Source organism: Dinoponera quadriceps, unplaced genomic scaffold, assembly GCF_001313825.1.
Source record: "Dinoponera quadriceps isolate SergipeBrazil2010 unplaced genomic scaffold, ASM131382v1 scaffold696, whole genome shotgun sequence".
Taxonomy (NCBI): Eukaryota; Metazoa; Arthropoda; class Insecta; order Hymenoptera; family Formicidae; genus Dinoponera; species Dinoponera quadriceps.
Window position 1 is genome coordinate 564,046 of NW_014554799.1, and position 17,488 is coordinate 581,533.

The window sequence follows — 17,488 nt, forward strand, 5'->3', positions numbered from 1 at the left end:
TGTGCACATTTTATTTTCCTATTTACACCGGTCTCCGTTACGTATGCTGATTTTGTCGCAGTCCCGCTACGAGGAAACCGCTACAATCAGCATTATTACGTTGCATTACAAATTATAATTTCACAAGACGTCGCGTCGGCGGCGGTGTCGTGTTTATCCGACCGGCGACATCCGATATTTCCAATATTTCACGTCGCGATTCAACGGGTTGCTTGCAAGCATCGCTCGCGATCGTTTACGACAATTTCATGCTAATGGCACTCTTAATAAATGCATAATCATAATGTGATATGCAAACAATCGGCGCGCCGGCCGTCTGGCCAATTTCCGCGAATATCACTGGCGAACGCGTGCACGCGCGTCACTAGACGGTGATTTATCGATTGAAACTTCTGTTGTGCACATTATCGAGTGTATTTTTAAAATGTTTCCAATTATCCATCGAATTCTCGAATGCGAGAATTCTTTCTCTCCCTCTCTCTTTCTGTCTGTCTGTCTGTCTTAGACTCCTCGTATCAAAATTTTAATGCTATTTTAAGCCTAATTTAATTCTACATTAACTCTTCAAAGATCTTTTATTGTTCTCCTGTGATGCTACAAATGGGGTAGTTATTATTGTTTTCTCCACTTAAAGATTTAACGTAGAACTAAAATTTAGACTCTGGAGGTCTCTCGTTTGTAGCATTAAAGGAGCACTTATTGTGGAAAGTTAATAGGAACTTATTTCCATTTACTCCTTTTCAAGACTTAATGTAGAATTTAAAATTTTAATTCAGCTCAGCCTCAGAACAGACTTTCTTCTCTTGGTTCCGCACCCGACCGGCTATAAATTGATATCAGGCCTAATTCAATTTAACTTTCCGATGATAATATATACGATAATGTATTCATACATTCATACATACACAGTAAAAAATTTTATGTAAATAACCGCCCACTAAAATTTTGGTGTTACTTTAACAAGGCGAATATATTAACAAAGTAAATATGTTATCGTGTCTTTGCTTAATATGTAATGTATTTTTTAACATATCTTTCCATGTTAAAGTGGCGTAAAAATTTCAGTGGACTGTTATTTACACAAACTTTTTACCATGTATATCTTTTCTTGTACATACTAAAAAATATCCTCATTGATATATCTTAATATCATAATATTATTACATCATTGTATCAGACGTTTTGTCTCTTTCTTTCTCTCTCTGTTTCTACTTCTCTCTCGTCAAAAGAGAGAAAGAGAGAGAGAACATGTTTCTTCCTTGTGGGAATCGACATCTCGACGATTCTTCGCGACGATTCTACGTTCGACGTAACGCGAAGTACACAGAAGCGCGCACGTTCGATTACACGCATTCATTATCGCACTCGCATCGCCGCGCGTAGACCGAAATATCTCGCATAGATCCGAGAGATGCGTTCGCTCTGCAGACACCGCTGGAACGTTACGCGCGTACACACTTGCGTAATGCCGCGCGTAATGCAAAATACTTTGCTACCTCCCGTGTGTGATTATCTCAATATTTTACTTCGTAAGAACGTAACGAGGACGCTAATTAATCATTACGCGCCGTATATATTATAATAATAAGTCCAGGTGTTCAACGCGCGCGCGTCGTCTTCGCAACTATCGTTAATATGTCATTTCGCCGCGCGAAAATCGGGAATTCTGCCGGCCCGAAAATTTCCGAGAGATTCCGGGAGGCGATTTATCATGTGACAATTAATAATGCAAAAATCTCCCGGTGGCTCGAGATCTTTCATCGCACGCTTCGCGCGATATCGACAGACATGTGACGCTTTAATCAAGCGAGAAATCAAATGCCCCTTTTTTTCTTTCTTCAACGTTCAGGAAATCAATTTCTCATTAATTACAGCACGGTGGGGAGATCCGCCTGTCCTTGGCGTCCACAATGGATTCTTTTTCTCTCGATCCGCGAAGTCGCGAACCGGCTTTATTATACATTCGGCGGAGCGCGCGCGACCTTCGGCATTTCTACTATTACGAATTTTATTAAAACTACCGCATTATATAAAGGGGACGATTTGACTCTCCTACGAAACTGCACCGATGCGCCGCCGTGGAAGAATAACGAGCAACGCTGTCGACATCGGAGCTGTATGACGAATGGAAAGTGTGCGCATAGCACACAAGAACGCATTCCTCGAAGATTTATGTCCGAAATTTAACTTGAACGATAAGAGTGATCTCGACAGGAAGTATCTTAAAATAAAGAGTAACTTACGATTGGTAGGCGAATCTCTCCGCCTCGATAGCCGAGCGTGCTCTCGCTTGTAAGTCATGATCCACCCCGTAGACATATTCTGTAACAGAAATGTGCGATCTATCGCAAATTTGTGCCTCTGAATTTATACGTGTCGAGATTACACACGAGAAATGTACATTCTATGTAATAATAAGCGAACGTGTTATATCGTATATTTCAGCTTGAAACGTTTGAATTTGGACCAGAATTTCTCGAGCAGGAAGATATCGAATTGTTGAATTATGTCCACAGATTATTTGTATAATAAGAATTTAAATTCTTAGATGTGATAAAATCGAAAAAAACTGAAATAGTTTTCCTGCAATATCCGAAAAAACGTTTGCGAAATTAATTATTAATTATTTATCCGAAGAAAAAAACTTGAGAAATTAATTATTAGGTATTAACTTCTGCAATTATTTAACTCTTAATTTAAAACATAGTCTCTTCTTCGAAAGGTAATTATGAATAATAACTCTCGCAAACGAGGATTCGTGTGAGTCTTGTTTGAAAATCGTCGTTCCTGAATTGAAGTATTCGCGCGATCGCTCTGACGAGGCGCGGATAAAATATATGGATTAGAAATACGACGCAAGTAAGCAACGAGAGAGCTAACCGAGATTACGATAATCAGAAGAGGAATGCCCTCCGTTCCAATTGCTGATGTAATTTTACAACGTTACGATCGTAACGTCCCGTAAACCCATCCTCCTACGCACCGGCGTGCGTGTGGGAGCGGTCTCACAATTGTCTGGCGTTTCCTTCAAATTTGTAACACCGCCAGTCCGTCTGCTCCGTTGCACAATTTACCATTTCGACAGTCCGGCTCTTGAATGAACGATAAAAGCGTAAACCGGCGTAATTCGAAAGGTACATCGCAAATTACATAATCCTGAGTTCTTTCAAAGAGATGCTCTCTCGGACCATTTTATTCTTATATCCGAATCATCTTATTTTCGTCCATTCGAATCTATCTTTGAAGTATCTAGTTTTCTCTCTCTTTTTCTTTTTTTGAATAGAGTCACGAGTTACGTCAGGAATCGATGAGAGCTAGGGTATGATGATCGACGTGCGTCGTCGTTCGCTAAGTACTAATTATGCGATTCAGGTCTGCCGCGCGAAACCAATTTGACAGGTACATCCTGGAAAGTGCTAAAGAGTCTCCGAGAATCGCAAGATTAGTCAGCGTTCGCGCGCGCGCGCGCGCGTATTTTCTCGCAGGTGACTCAACGTTCGTGTCCAAAGGTGATGCCGTCGGGGTTAGCCAATTATTTATGCAAATATCCAAAGTATGCTAATCAACAGTTGTGTGCACACTGATTCTCTATGTGTGTTTCTTTTTTTATCGCTCCGGAACTACACACGAGTATTTTTATATCCGTACGAAGTACGTTGTTTTTCACATTTTGTTAAACTTTTTACCGTTAAATATATACGTTAAAGAGAGAAGAGCACGGAAAAACTTATTTTGCTGTTGCAGAGACGTCGTTGTTACTGCATATTCGTTGCGACAGCGATAAAATTTAATTAGCGTGACCAAATTAGCGAATTCGTAATTAGAGCAAAAACAGTTTCGTTGCCAGGATAGAAAAATTGTGTATTGAGTAAATTTGTTTTTAAGATACGTTAATTTTCTTAAAACAAAATAGTGTCTTTCAATATTTATTCATTTGTTTCTACGGCAAAGTAATTTGTAGATTCAGCAAAATAATCTAACAAGTGACAATTAGTGCTGTAAGTAGTCGTATAAAGAGAAATTTTAATGTCTATTTTTCTCCTAATGTCTATTAAAAAAAAAAATGCCCGTTTCTCTTCTAAAATTTTAGACAGTTTCAAATCAATGAATTATCAAATGTATCACCTACGAGTAACGCTATTTCCTCCTATGATCAGAAATACCGAGATCGAAGCAAACCGATAAATGTATTCTCGCTTATTACGCGTATCCCTGCGGTGACAGGCATTCGTCGCATTTTATTAATCATCTCGTTGCGCACGACGGATATATCCGTTCGATAGGTTGCGCACGTTCCCGAGAGATCGGTACGTTCACCATAATTAACCCTTCGCAAGATCCAACTCATTATCTCCGTACGGTTGCATAGAGCATTCGCAGTGTCGCAAGACGTCCGGCTGAATTTTCCTGACGAATGAAGCCGCGCGCGTTAAATCAAATAATCGGCCGAAGTAAACGCGCCGCCAGACGTTCCGTTAACAATGTCGAACTGCTCGCGAAGGTATTACGAAAGGATTGCGTGGCGACCGCGGCGAAATCCCGCGAGAAACATTAGCATCTGTACGCTAAAAGTTGCGCGCCGGGCGATTGAATGCAACACAACGTGATTGTCTTGTCTTTTACGTTCGTCTCGTGGCTAAAGTATTCTTCTCCCGCAAATAAATTTAACGATGATTATAATAATTATTTTTGTTATCAAAATAACGTGAAATGCGATGTTTTCTGTGCTGAAGAGCACTTACCAGAAATATCGAATTGGCTGATCGTCGGCGACAACGCTGACACCGCGATGAACAGTGCACACAGCAGTACCAAGCTGCTTCTGAAAGCAAAAAGTAAAGAGTCACGTTATTTCCCGAAAAATCAATTATTTTTTCTCGAGACACGCGTATCGCAGTGAAACTTGTCTTACTGACTATACTTACTGACTATAGGATGCTCCTTAAGCCATACTCATTAAGCAATACTCATCCTTAAGGGGAGGACACGTGTTTATGTGAAATGTTTTACTTGAAATAAACCAAAGAATCGTCCTCTTGAGAATGGCTGGGCGACTTAAGGAACACCCTATGCGGTATTATACAAGGTGGCCCAGACCAAGAGGGGCAAACTTCGCAAAGGCGTAGAATGTATTGAGATAAACAAAAAAATCCTCCATTATGTTGCAAATAATACGCAACATTTCGAGTTATTAATTATTAAAAATTGCGTGTTGTTTGCAAAAAGATGGAATTTTGAAATGATGAAACAAATGAAATTTTTTATTCGCCTCAATCCGTTCTACGTCTTCACAAAGTTTGTCTGAGATACCATATATGTTGCATTAAGTTCTTATGAAATACAATCACATGATAAAACTTAAGCCGGCTACGATGTGACAAATGTAGATGAACGTAGACGAACATTTGCAATTATATTGATCATGTATGTTGAACGAATACAACATACATGATAATATAACAAATATAACATAACATACGCGATTAATATAACTTTCGACGTTCTCCTACATTTGCCACATTGAAGTCGATTTTAAAACAGGCAAATAAAAGTCAAGCAAACTTTTCAGTAAATATGCAAATTACTGGTGCTACTTCCGGTATTTGACATATGTTACCAAAGACTTGACCCTGAATAATAAACAAAACCTACATATTTTATACTCCGTATTCTAATTTTTAACACTTGTCTTATTGTTGCACGTTAGTCTACAAGTGTCGATACGATGGAGAGACAAGCGATAAAAAGAAAAAAAAAGGCGGGATTACAGTGGCACGAGGCGTAACATAATTTTCTAAGATAATTATCTGTTTTTCTGCGCGTGACGTTGCGCGTTATGTAACACTAATAAGTTCATATCGCAAAATGCAATTAATTCGCCGGTGCACGCGAAGCGCACTGGGTTCGTGCGCGCGAATAAAGTGTTGCCTGAAATTCGGGGATCGATGTAATCCTGTCACGCGCAAAAAGGCGTATTTTGCCGGTCAGCAGGCTTTTATCCTATCTATTTACACATAATGTTAATTTAATTTTAAACACATTAATTAAACACGAAATCCACTTGATCTTATTCGCAACGATATTGTGCAATTTCACAATATTTTCAAGGAAGCCGTTACTATTTTTTTTCGCAACGATAGGTGGATGGAATATTATTTTCGCGCGATGTTACATACTTTCAGCTCGAAGAAAAGTTTCGGTTGAACGACGATACAGAAGGAAAAACGTCGCGCGACATATCCTCGAAAATGTCGGCGCATGACGACGTCGTCGCGGCTTCCAGGTAAAACCATATGTACTTTCTCTGTGAGAGGGAAGGAGAGAGAGAGAGAGAGAGAGAGAGAGAGACGCTCAGAAAGGCGGAGAGAGGAAAAGAGAAAAAAGAAAGATCAAGAGCAAGCGAGTGAATTCACCGCGTTCTCCAGCGCGGGAATTCTCGCTCGCTTTGACCGGTGTTTATTCCGGTCTCGATACTCTCGATCTTACACGGCGAGCCGTTGATCTTCATCCGCGCGTTTACTTTCGCGCACGATCGTCGATTGTTCCGACTGATCGTTTCGCAGAAATTGAAATAAAAGATGTAACGCAAATGCAAACACACACACACGCGCGCGTACAATACACATACAAGCTAATAATATACAAACGATTACGTTCGATGACACGAAACGTGGCGAGTTTCAACCAAACGCTTAATCAAATTAAATCTGTGGGAAAGCTTTCCATCTCTCTTATCGAATGTCTCCCTCATCAAGCGGACGAACTAATGACCGGAAAAAAAGCAATCAAGATATTAAGATGAAAGATATTAAGAGGCAATAAAAAAAGGAGGCAAATAAAAATAAAGATTTCCAAAGAGATTTTTATATAATTTTCAATATAATTCTTTCATTTCAGAGATAAATCCGATACGACGACGCGCCGGAGAAAACATCGCGGTCGATTGAGAGCCGCTGATATGCCGCCGCTTTCAACAATAACACGTAGGTGGACGGACCTACGTGTGTAGCACCTTCGCCGGTGGGCACCTGCGGGCGAATCGAAAACAGACGGGTGCGTCCAGGAACCCCGAGTGCCAGGATAAAACCTCTTCCTCCTTTCTGCGGCTCCTTCTGAGCTCCACACTCGACGGCGGCGAGACAGTGAGAGTAGCTACTTCGTATACGTCACTTACGGCACGTCGCAGCTACCATGGGGGTTCACACCAGACCACCTGACTGCGAAATGGTGATTCTTACTCTCTTATCGAATGTCTCCCTCATCAAGCGGACGAACTAATGACCGGAAAAAAAAGCAATCAAGATATTAAGATGAAAGATATTAAGAGGCAATAAAAAAAGGAGGCAAATAAAAATAAAGATTTCCAAAGAGATTTTTATATAATTTTCAATATAATTCTTTCATTTCAGAGATAAATCCAATACGACGACGCGCCGGAGAAAACATCGCGGTCGATTGAGAGCTGCTGATATGCTGTACGCCGCCGCTTTCAACAATAACACGTAGTATCTTGATTGCTTACGGTGGGACGGCGGAATGATCGGCGACGAAATTGCCGTATTTCAGACTCGAGTGATCCGAACCATCGAAACTAACATATTCACCTCGTTAAAGTAACATAAAAATTTGAGTGAACCGTTTATAACATAAAACTTTTTATCAGTATAAAACCATAAGGAGCCAAGTAAGTTAAGAACAATTTTTTATTGAGAAGGGCCTCCTCTCTCTCTCTCCCTCCTTTCCTTGGTTTCAACATTAGAAACGAAAGTGCGTATTAGTTTTACACGTTTGTTGGGAAATCGAGGGACCGCGGAACGAAAGGCGCACGTGAGCTGGGACCGAGCACGTGAGTCCGGAAGTTCTCGGCGAGCCCACGTGTTCTCCTTGATATTTATCGTTGCTCCTTCGCGAACTTGAATGTTCGTTCGATAATTTCGCAGCCGTATCAATCGAAACGTCTCGTAAAGCAAAGCGAGCACTCGCTCTTCCAACTCAATTCCGGATTCGCGATACGAGCAGTTTTTCTTTTTGCAGATGTTTTTTCGCACTTTTACGACTTTTTAACCCACGAAGAGTTTTCGTCTTTGTCGTCCGCTCGTTCGCGGAAAGAACTTTCCCTTCGCGTGTCCGGGAATCAAATCCAAATCAAGGTACGAAAATGATAATTGGCGTATACGAGCGTGAATGGCGACTCACTTCGATCGGACAGCAATAAAGACCCATGCCTTCTCTCACAAAGTCGAAGTTTATTGCGCCGGGTCCTCGCGTAAGGATCCGCGGTGTGTTCACGGACGCGACGCCGCCGTACACTCTTTTCACTTCCGAAGTCGGTGACGTTAATATACAACGCGACATTATCGCCAACGAGATAAAACGCCGGTGTCCGTCCGTCCGACCCGACCGACCTGTCTGCTTTTCTGAGTGCTTGCAATTACAAGACTCGCTCGCTCGCTCGTTCGTTCCTTCGTACGTCGTACGCGCGCACACACATGGACGATAATTCAGTGTCAGTAGGTCAGCGGAAACTGGAGAAATCTTTCTCGAGGACCCGATATACGCACGTGCGATCCTCGGGATCTCGCGCCTCGGGCGGCGCGACTCCGAAAAATTCTGCCGCGAGGAACACCTGCGAGCCAGTAGCTCGGGGTCGACCGACGAGAGAAGGTACATCTTATTCGACTGATTCCGAGCAAAAACAGTTCGATTCATTACTCTTCCTTTATCGAGTATTGCCCCTCTCGGCGAGATACGATAAGATAGAAATGAATCCGCGGCGTATAATGATGTAACTTTGCCAAAACAAGTCAACATTTTTTCATCACTGCAATATCGCCCGGACAATCTGACAGCAGGCACTCTAGTTCAAATGTCTATCATTTATCGAAATTATGCCACTTCCTCGTGATACTATCTCACGAAAAATGTACCAAACAACACTATAAAATATTGCACGGTTGTGAAGAGATTTATTTATACAAAAGATATTATGAATGTGACAATCAGATAAAGAAGAGAAAATGCGAGGAGAAACTTCATATTACTGCTCTTACTCGAACGAGGAAGGAAGTGTCGATAAAGAGTATCAGTTACCCGAGAAGATTTTCCTTCCCGGCCGGGAAGCAAATGTCACTGAAACGTCAGGACGAGAGATCCTCGACGAGACCGAAGAGGGCAGGTGTAATTGCGAAAATCGTCGCGGCTCAAGGTTGCCGGACGCGCGCGATGGAAACGGATCGCCATGAATGAATATGAGAGCGGCGAGCGTTAAATTCCTCGAGGCGATAAGTGGCGAATATAACGGCGATGCTCTCGAGGAAGTGGACGCGGGTGAAAGTGCTTATGGGACATTCGCCTGGCGACCGGCACCGGCCCGGCGCGTTCGCCCATGAGAGAGAGAAGCCGCTTGGCTCGCACGTCCGCCACAAAGTACGTTCTGTTGCCGTGACACCCGAAGGTCGTCCATCGACGACCGTCGTAGTAACCTGACGATTGCGGCATTTCGTTGGAAATTTGCAAAATTCGGCTGACGCGTCATCTGACACATCTCGGTACGCGGAGATACGCGGAGATTTGCGAGAATCGCACGCTCTTCCGCTCACGGAAACAGGGTTCCAAAGGCAAGGTCGACCGGCAATTCGGCGCTAATTGGGAGATCTAATTAGCCGGCAAGAGCGCGCGCGTAGATCCGTGAGCGTGATCTCAGATACATACTGTATGCAAATCGCACATATTTTCCTCGCTGAATAATTTCATCTTAATGGCATTCTATTCTCTCTTAGTAATAACAAAAATAATTGTCTCGTCAAGATATAATAATAATAATAATTATCGTTAGAATTAATTGTCCTATTAGTATCGCGTCGAATAAAAGGGAAAGTCGGAGTTATTTCGCGCTACTAGCAATGCGAATCGCGAATTCAGGGATTTATATCTGTATTCCTGAAATTTTGCCAAAGTTTACAGCAATTTCGCGGACGAGCATTTGCTCCAGAGAAGATCTCTCGATTTGCGCGTGTTTCGACACTTCGACGGAAATTTCATCGCGCTGACGCCGCAACCCGACCAAGATTCCGAGTCGTGCGTGATCCGCGCCGAAGACATCGCCCGCGGAGAGAACATTCCTGGACACTCCAAACAAATTCTTTCGTCTTACAACATCGCGTGGACTGCCGTAATCCGCCCGACAATAACGTCATCCGCGCGTATCTGCCCGCGCTCCTGCTTTCTGTTACTCTTTCTTATCTTTCTGTTACTCGATCTGACGAAAGGGGTTTCCAAAATGAAAGAGGTTCGTTCATCGCAACTCTCGTATTTCCAACTAGATAAATGCGTTACCCACCACCAGTGTATCTGTGGCTTCTGATTAAAATCTAATGGGTACATTGCAGCTTAACCGACTGCTCTTCGACAGACCACTTTCTCCCTTATCATTAACAACTGCATATTCGATGATAGTAGTTAACCTGTTTTACGTTTAAGTATGTCGATATGCTAATCAGTATACTCTTGTCAATCACTGTACTTCTTTCCCTACTTAGGTTTTTTCGCAAATAACTTCCGATAAATTCGAGCGTCGACGACTTTGCTTTACACGCAGTTGCATGCATTGGTCTTCAGCTGGAAAGACAATATTTCACGGGGTTGGAACGAAGAATATAGTTTCATTTAGGATGGAATGATAATATTATACCAACGGGACCATAACTTTACCAACAAATGAAATTTGGGGAAGGCCCAATATTAATGTACATTATTATGTACACTGGGCTTTAAAGGGTTAAGAAAAGGTTTTGATTTATCGGAGTCCCGGTGCCATGCGGGACAAATCGATCTTCGCGTGTAAAGAACAGACATTCGAAGATGCAAGAGATATTGCTAATCAAACACGATTCCGTGTGTGACGTCCGGAAGCTTAATTAGCGAAACGACAAAATGGAAATGGCGAAACGAAGGAGGGACAAGCGTCGGAGGAAGACTTTGTAGCGGAAAGCAGCTCTCCTTGACTCCATCATCGTCGCCGTCGTTGCCGTCGTGATCGTCATCGTCGTCTCATCGTGACGCTCGCGATTACATTTGCCTCTTGCGCCGCGCGACGATCGGTCGGACGTGCCCGCGTAACAATGATCTAATGACTTGTCGCCGTGGTTGTGGCGCAAAGGTCCGCGACAGCCTCTTTCTTCTTCGATTCCACGCCGCGATTCCTTTGTCGCGCGAGTGATCGACGCGCATAAATCCGCTCGCGTCGCGCAACGGGCTGGAAAACTCGTCGGAGTCGCCGGAGAGTCGGACGGATGGATTGACAGCTAATTGGATAGCTAATCCGCACAATGGGCGCCTGGCGCCTGTACATCAAAACTGGGAAGCGCGTCTTGAAATTTCTGCCCGGAGGAAAGAACGAGCGTTTGCGCCACCGCGAGAGGAACCCAACTTACGACAACGCGATGACATTTGCGCCATTAGAGGAACTCAACTTACGACATCGTAACTCATATCGATCTCGGTCTGCCCGACGGATCAGCCGTTGGAAAGCTTCGTTGTCGAGATACCAACAATATCGGTCTGTGCGTGAGACTTTTAATCGAGAAATATATCTGTAATTTATTATTATTATTATCCATTTGTTTATGGGAAAGTTCCCTTTGGTACGTATATCGGTTACAAGTAAAGATTTAATAAAAGTTACTACAAAAATTTGTAACGCTGGAATTATTCTCGAAATTATTATATGTGTAATCTTTACTAACAGTATTCACCTGTTCACATCACTGAAGATTACAACAAACATAGTAATTTCGATAATAATTCCGGTATATCCCAGCGTTACAAACTTTTGTAATAATTCTTACTACAATATTTTCTCCGTGCTGGCAGCTGATAGAACATCGTAAACGGAGCGACGCTATCTCATGCGTTTATCTCGGCAAATGGAGCGCTATTATAAGCACACTGACACCGCCATTTAGAGCATCGTTAACGTCCCCGATTGCGCCCACGAATGTTTAGATGGGGGTTTAGTGTCGTGGGAGATCGCGCTCAGGTATACTTTTCGCGAACGACGGTTAACTTGATTATGAAGCGCGCTACAGGCGTTTGCAGAAATCTTTAACGCACATTCCTCGGCAAGATGCGCAAACCTGTGCCATTTAACTCGAAAACGTCGTCTCGCCAAGGCCGTGGTTTTCCAATCCTCGTCTCCGACGAATCGGGGCTAGCTCGATTCGTTCGTTCTTATCGATCCGAGGACGCGTTCCCGACGCGCGATTATTCGTCCGGTTTCTTCAACTTCGCGAGGCTATTCACGGGCAATCCGTGAATATTTCATTCTCCCGGCATCTTCTTTGACTTCGGACACGGTGAACGGGAAAAAATCCATTGAATGAAGATACGACGATTAGCAATCGTTACGAAATGCTCCGCAGGACAATAGGCTAAAGAGCCTTGTTAATGGCCGATTTAATACCTAGTGTCGGCGGCAAGCTCTCTGCGAGAATAGTGACCTATGATTCGCGACGGCGTTCGCGATAAATGGCTTTTAACCCAGATCGTGATAGGTTAGTGCAACGGAAAGGTATCGCTGCCCTTGCACCTGCGAGCCGGCGATACCAATAATGACATGCCAGATGCGCTATCCTTATCTCGCAGTTCCACCCACCGAGCCGCGCTCGTGCTCTACGTTACGAAGAAGGTGAAATTGGGAAACTACGAAACATCGATGGCTGAAACGCGAAGGCTCCTCTTGCAATTCCATTTGTCTTTTTAACGGAGAAACTCATCGCGCGCTGCAGAACAATCGTGCTGGGTTCGTTATCATGGGAATCAATCGCAAATCGATTGTTAAGCGACGGAAAGACCCGAGAGGATGATTTATATACATGCAGACGTAAGGCGCTCTCGCACAATACGTGAAACTCGAAATTCTAAAAGAGTAACGACATTTTCGAGGAAGTGGGCAAATTTTACGGGTGAAAGCGCACGACTGGGCCGAGAAATATTTTGTACTTATAAGAGTAATACTATTTGACATATTCTAAGCTTCGAAACTTTCATTATTCGAATATAATCTATCGAAGATTCAAAGATTCCAAGCTCCGAAGCTTCGGGTGTAATTTCCAACCCTATTTCGTGCTCGTTTGAAGAGATCATTTCTTATTTCGCATAAAAGCCCCGAAGAGATTCTTCTTTTTCCCGAGCTCTCGACTTTCATCTTCGTTATCTTCGCACAAGGGGAGCACTTTCCTCGCGTTTAACACCAGGTATATCCGGACTCGTATTATAAGCGTTAGAACAGATATTATAATTTTTTTCACGCGTCGCTACTGTATAAATAAAAAAGCCTCTCAAGAGGCTTAGAAGTAGCTCCCCGCACCGAAGGGGACTGCTGAACGTGCGCGCCTGGCAATTTTGCCCCGCGATTTTCTATCTCACGAGGTGCACAATGTCCCATCCGGCAATTAATGAGACACGTCCGCGCCTGGCGCGCGTGCCGGAATATCCAGCTACGATTTGGCGCGATCGGAAGGGAACGGGGAGAAACTTTCGAAATTCGCACGACGGACTTTCCACGGCGGACCAGATGGGATGCGATTTAAACGACGATCGCGACTGGTCGCGCAACAACCAGGACCAATGATAATAAAACGTCGTTTTACGAGCGATATTCGGCGAGAATGCGCAGCGCAGCGCACAGGGGCTCGCGTTCGCCCGCTCGCTCGCTCCTTCGCGCGCCGAGAGCTTTGCTTTCTATAAAATAAAGATTCCGTTATCGGTGAAAAGTGAATCTCGTTCCTCCTCCTCGCGCGCGAGCACTCTCCTCCTCCTCCTCCCCCTCGCCGGCTCTTCTCCGTGTGTTTTAGAAAGTTGCGACTGGCGGTCGCGAGCGTGCACGCTCGCGCGCACACTCGTACATGTGTGTGCCCACGTCTCGCCGATTGATCGAGAACTTCGTAGGTACCTCGGGATTACGTAAACGCAGCTCGGCGTGATCGCGTTAGAAGATCGCGCCGTGATAAGATCTCGCGTCTCTCGGCGCCACGAATGCGACCGAAGATGATCCACCCCCTCGGGGGACTCGCGTTTTTGCCGATTTTCCCCGGCTAAATAGTCGGACGAATTGGAGCAAAACCGTGGACGACACGATGCGATCGAGGTCTGACGAGTGGCTCGTAAATAATAATTAGTGCCGGAGGCCGGCCAGCGAAGCGCCCGGCTTCGGGGTTCTCTTAAAAAGATAATCACACCCTTCGTCGCGAAGAGGGAGAAAACGGAAGAAGAAAAGACACCGTCCGCGCTCCTCTCTCACACTGAGAAACCCCATTCAATTGACTCTGAAATTAAATTCTTGCTTGGATACGGGCAAGCAAATATTTTGATTGTGAGAACTGGACCGTTCTCATCTTCGTTTCAGAGAAAAGCGAATTTCGGTTCTCACAAGCAAACAAAACATTTGTTTGCCCGTATCCAAACAAGAAATTAGTTTAAGTCAACTAAGCGAGTGTACGCGCGTGGATCGTTGAGAAATTAGACGGCAAGAAGCAGCCGTTCCAAGGCGCCGTTTCACTCGAGTCCGTTCCTGAGTGTACGCACATGATCGATCGATGGAGGTAGATCGTCATATCCGGCGATCAAGTAAGTAAAGTAAAGCGGATCGTGCTGCAGGTGAACAATGTCTCTCTCGCTTTCTGCATACACTCGTTGCTTTTTCCTTTTCCTCTCTTTCCCCTCGTTTTTCCTCTTCTTTTTGCGCGCCTGAATTTATTCCGCGCACGACGATATCGGCGAGATTACCGTCGGTGGAGGGAGTAAGGAACTCATCGCCGGTAGCCTCGAGAGAGAGAAAGTGCATGATTCGCGTGACGCTTGTTTGTATAAGAAGAACGCGTAAGAACGACATCGCGGGCCGCGATTATGTGCCGTCGCGTAGTCTCCAGCGACGACCCTAACGGAGTGTCCTCGTGCACCGGTTGCGACGGAATTGAGAGAATTCAGACGACGAGGAGGAGAATTCGCGAGTGAAATTCACAAACGGCGACAACACTACACGTACACGTAGTGTAATTTTTACTACAATATTTCCTCTGTAATACCACCAAATTCGAAGTACGCACCTCGAAATGTCCCTCATAATTACGTAGGATTTTTGTTTCATCGTACCTTCAACACTGATATATATATATAATTAACATATATGTATGTGTATAAAATTATAATAACACGCGCATAGATGCGTAAGAAATGACTGTATAATTTTACACACGAATATGTAAGATTAAATGTTGGATTTGTGGTGGAACTACGTCGGTTTATCGCAGAGCTCGCGTCTCGCGATGGACCGTCACGGAAGCGTCAATTGTCGTTCGATGTAACGCCGTCATCGCGAGCATAGTTCTTGATATATAATAAAAAAAGTCGGTCTGTCGGTAAGAAGAGGTTAGATAATTTCATATTTTCTAGGTTGCTTTCTCGTTCCGCCTCTACGGGAGAAAAAATACGCGCGACTCGCACTGCTGCTCTACAGATACACTTAACAACGATAACCGTGTCGCTTGGCTAGATAAAACACCATAACGCGCCCCGCCCGTTAATGATGTTTAGCATATTCGGCGTATTTCTCTTCCTCCACACTTCTTCCTCATCATCCGCTTCATCTCTTCAGTGAGATGATGTAGTTTACGTTTAGAGCGACGCGGCTAAAAGAGATTCGCTTCTCGTAGACCGCAAGGAATGAAGCTTCGTGGCGAACAGTACATTTAATGCTATTTATGCAACAAAGTGTCATTACTAGTTACCACATAAGATTCCGTGGAAATAACGGTTATGTTTACAGCCACAGTCACGATAAGAATAAAGATAATAGCGGCCTCAAGCGCGCCGGTAACTTTCTATCTGTAATAACACCGAGCATCGATCCGCGATCAGCTCAAAAGCCGACGCATTTCTCTCGTTCCTTCTCCACCGAGGAGTCAAAATATACACGAGGTGAGACACGGAAGCCAGGTAAGGAGCCCTCTCTTAAAATCGTCTCTCGTCTCGCGACACTCTTCTCGCCGCTGTTTCCGTCGTTCTCGCGTCGTTACTGAATCCATGTTCGCTCTTATTTAATCGAAACATTTACATGCGCTGGTCTTTTCGAGGGAGAAAGTCACGGTGCCATCGAACTCTTCGGATGACGAAAATAATAATTATAAAACATCCGTATACATTTATTCCTTCCAAAAGTAAAATAAAATAACATAAATAACACTTCGGGCGGTCGGGAGAAAGTTTGAGAGAGAAAGACGTGGGACGATCACTCGATTCTAATCCTGAGACGTTCGGCTTAATTACAAAACAGAAGAAAAATGTAATAGGTAGTGTTCTTTTCGTTTTGCCTGCCTGTCGTCATTTCTCTCTTTCTCGAAGCGTCGTACCTTTTCGACCACGAGAAGAGAGGTATCGACCTATCGCTCGTTCGTTAGCGGAGCGTAAACGCGTCGATCCTGCGCGATTACACGGTTGAAAGATTTACCACCGGGCTGTAACTTATCCGGTTTAATTATGCCCGACTTTACGGTTCGCCAAGTGCCAGATCACGGTAAGCAAGCCGTGAACGATAATTATAACGAATTGGTTCGCAACGGGCACGAGCGCGCGGCAATTAATATTCATCTCTGAAAAACTCGCAAAGTACGGTCTCGAAACGTATGGGATCGCGAAAATTGAAGGGTTCAATCGCACCGACAGGGACAATTTCGTCTCACTGTGCGTACAATTATCCGGAAAAATCAATTTCCACGTTCAATTTTCGCGTATTCAAGATTTCTGTCACTCACTCATTAATCGACGCGAAATGATTGAAAAATCTCCTCTCCTCCGCGATGTTATTTTATCCACGTAGGCAAAAGTATGCTAATTTCGTCTCATTGATCGTAATGTATTACGTTACAACATAAGGACTATGAACGATCGCTTCTTTGAAGTTTAATGCTACTCGCATCAGTTCTCGGGACTTTTCTCCATAATGCGTCGTGTAAATTACAAGCAAGCGTCGGTAAAAAGAAGAAAACACACGCATTGCACAAGGAAAACTATTACTATACTTGTATCCGACGCACACATATAATTACACGGATGCACCAACTACCGTGATTAGTCTAATGTAGGCCATCTTATTCTGTAACCGCCTCCGTAATTGCTGGAAATGTATGAGTAAAGTTAATCTTTAGTTGATCTAAAGATAATTAGGATGTCCGCGGTGTATCGTGTACTTGAAAAATACGGAACGTTGACCCGTACAAACTTGAGAAGAAACTTCTTCTTAAACCTCCTTGATGTTCTTTAATTGCGCGCTCATCTAACTCAGATTTTAAACAGGTTTTAAATCGGACGCTGAAACACTTCCGGGATTCCTGATATTCCTGTGTGTATAATGTGTGTTTACATTTAAAGATGTTACTTTTTTTTTCTTTTTAACAGAAAGTTTACGAATCTTGAGGCCTTGAATTCCCGAATT

The 17,488-nt window shown here is 43.8% G+C and overlaps 1 protein-coding gene across 2 annotated transcripts in view; it reads right to left on the bottom strand.

Annotated features, from left to right (window-relative positions):
* The window catches only part of LOC106742026, a 48,742-nt gene that overhangs the window by 13,947 nt on the left and 17,307 nt on the right, over nt 1–17,488 (bottom strand). For both annotated transcript variants that reach the window (XM_014614608.1, XM_014614609.1), the window contains 2 exons: nt 4,743–4,822; nt 2,244–2,322 (listed from right to left, as the gene is read on the bottom strand). In XM_014614608.1, the coding sequence (XP_014470094.1) occupies nt 2,244–2,322; nt 4,743–4,822 (159 nt within the window). The remainder of the gene's footprint in view (nt 1–2,243; nt 2,323–4,742; nt 4,823–17,488) is intronic.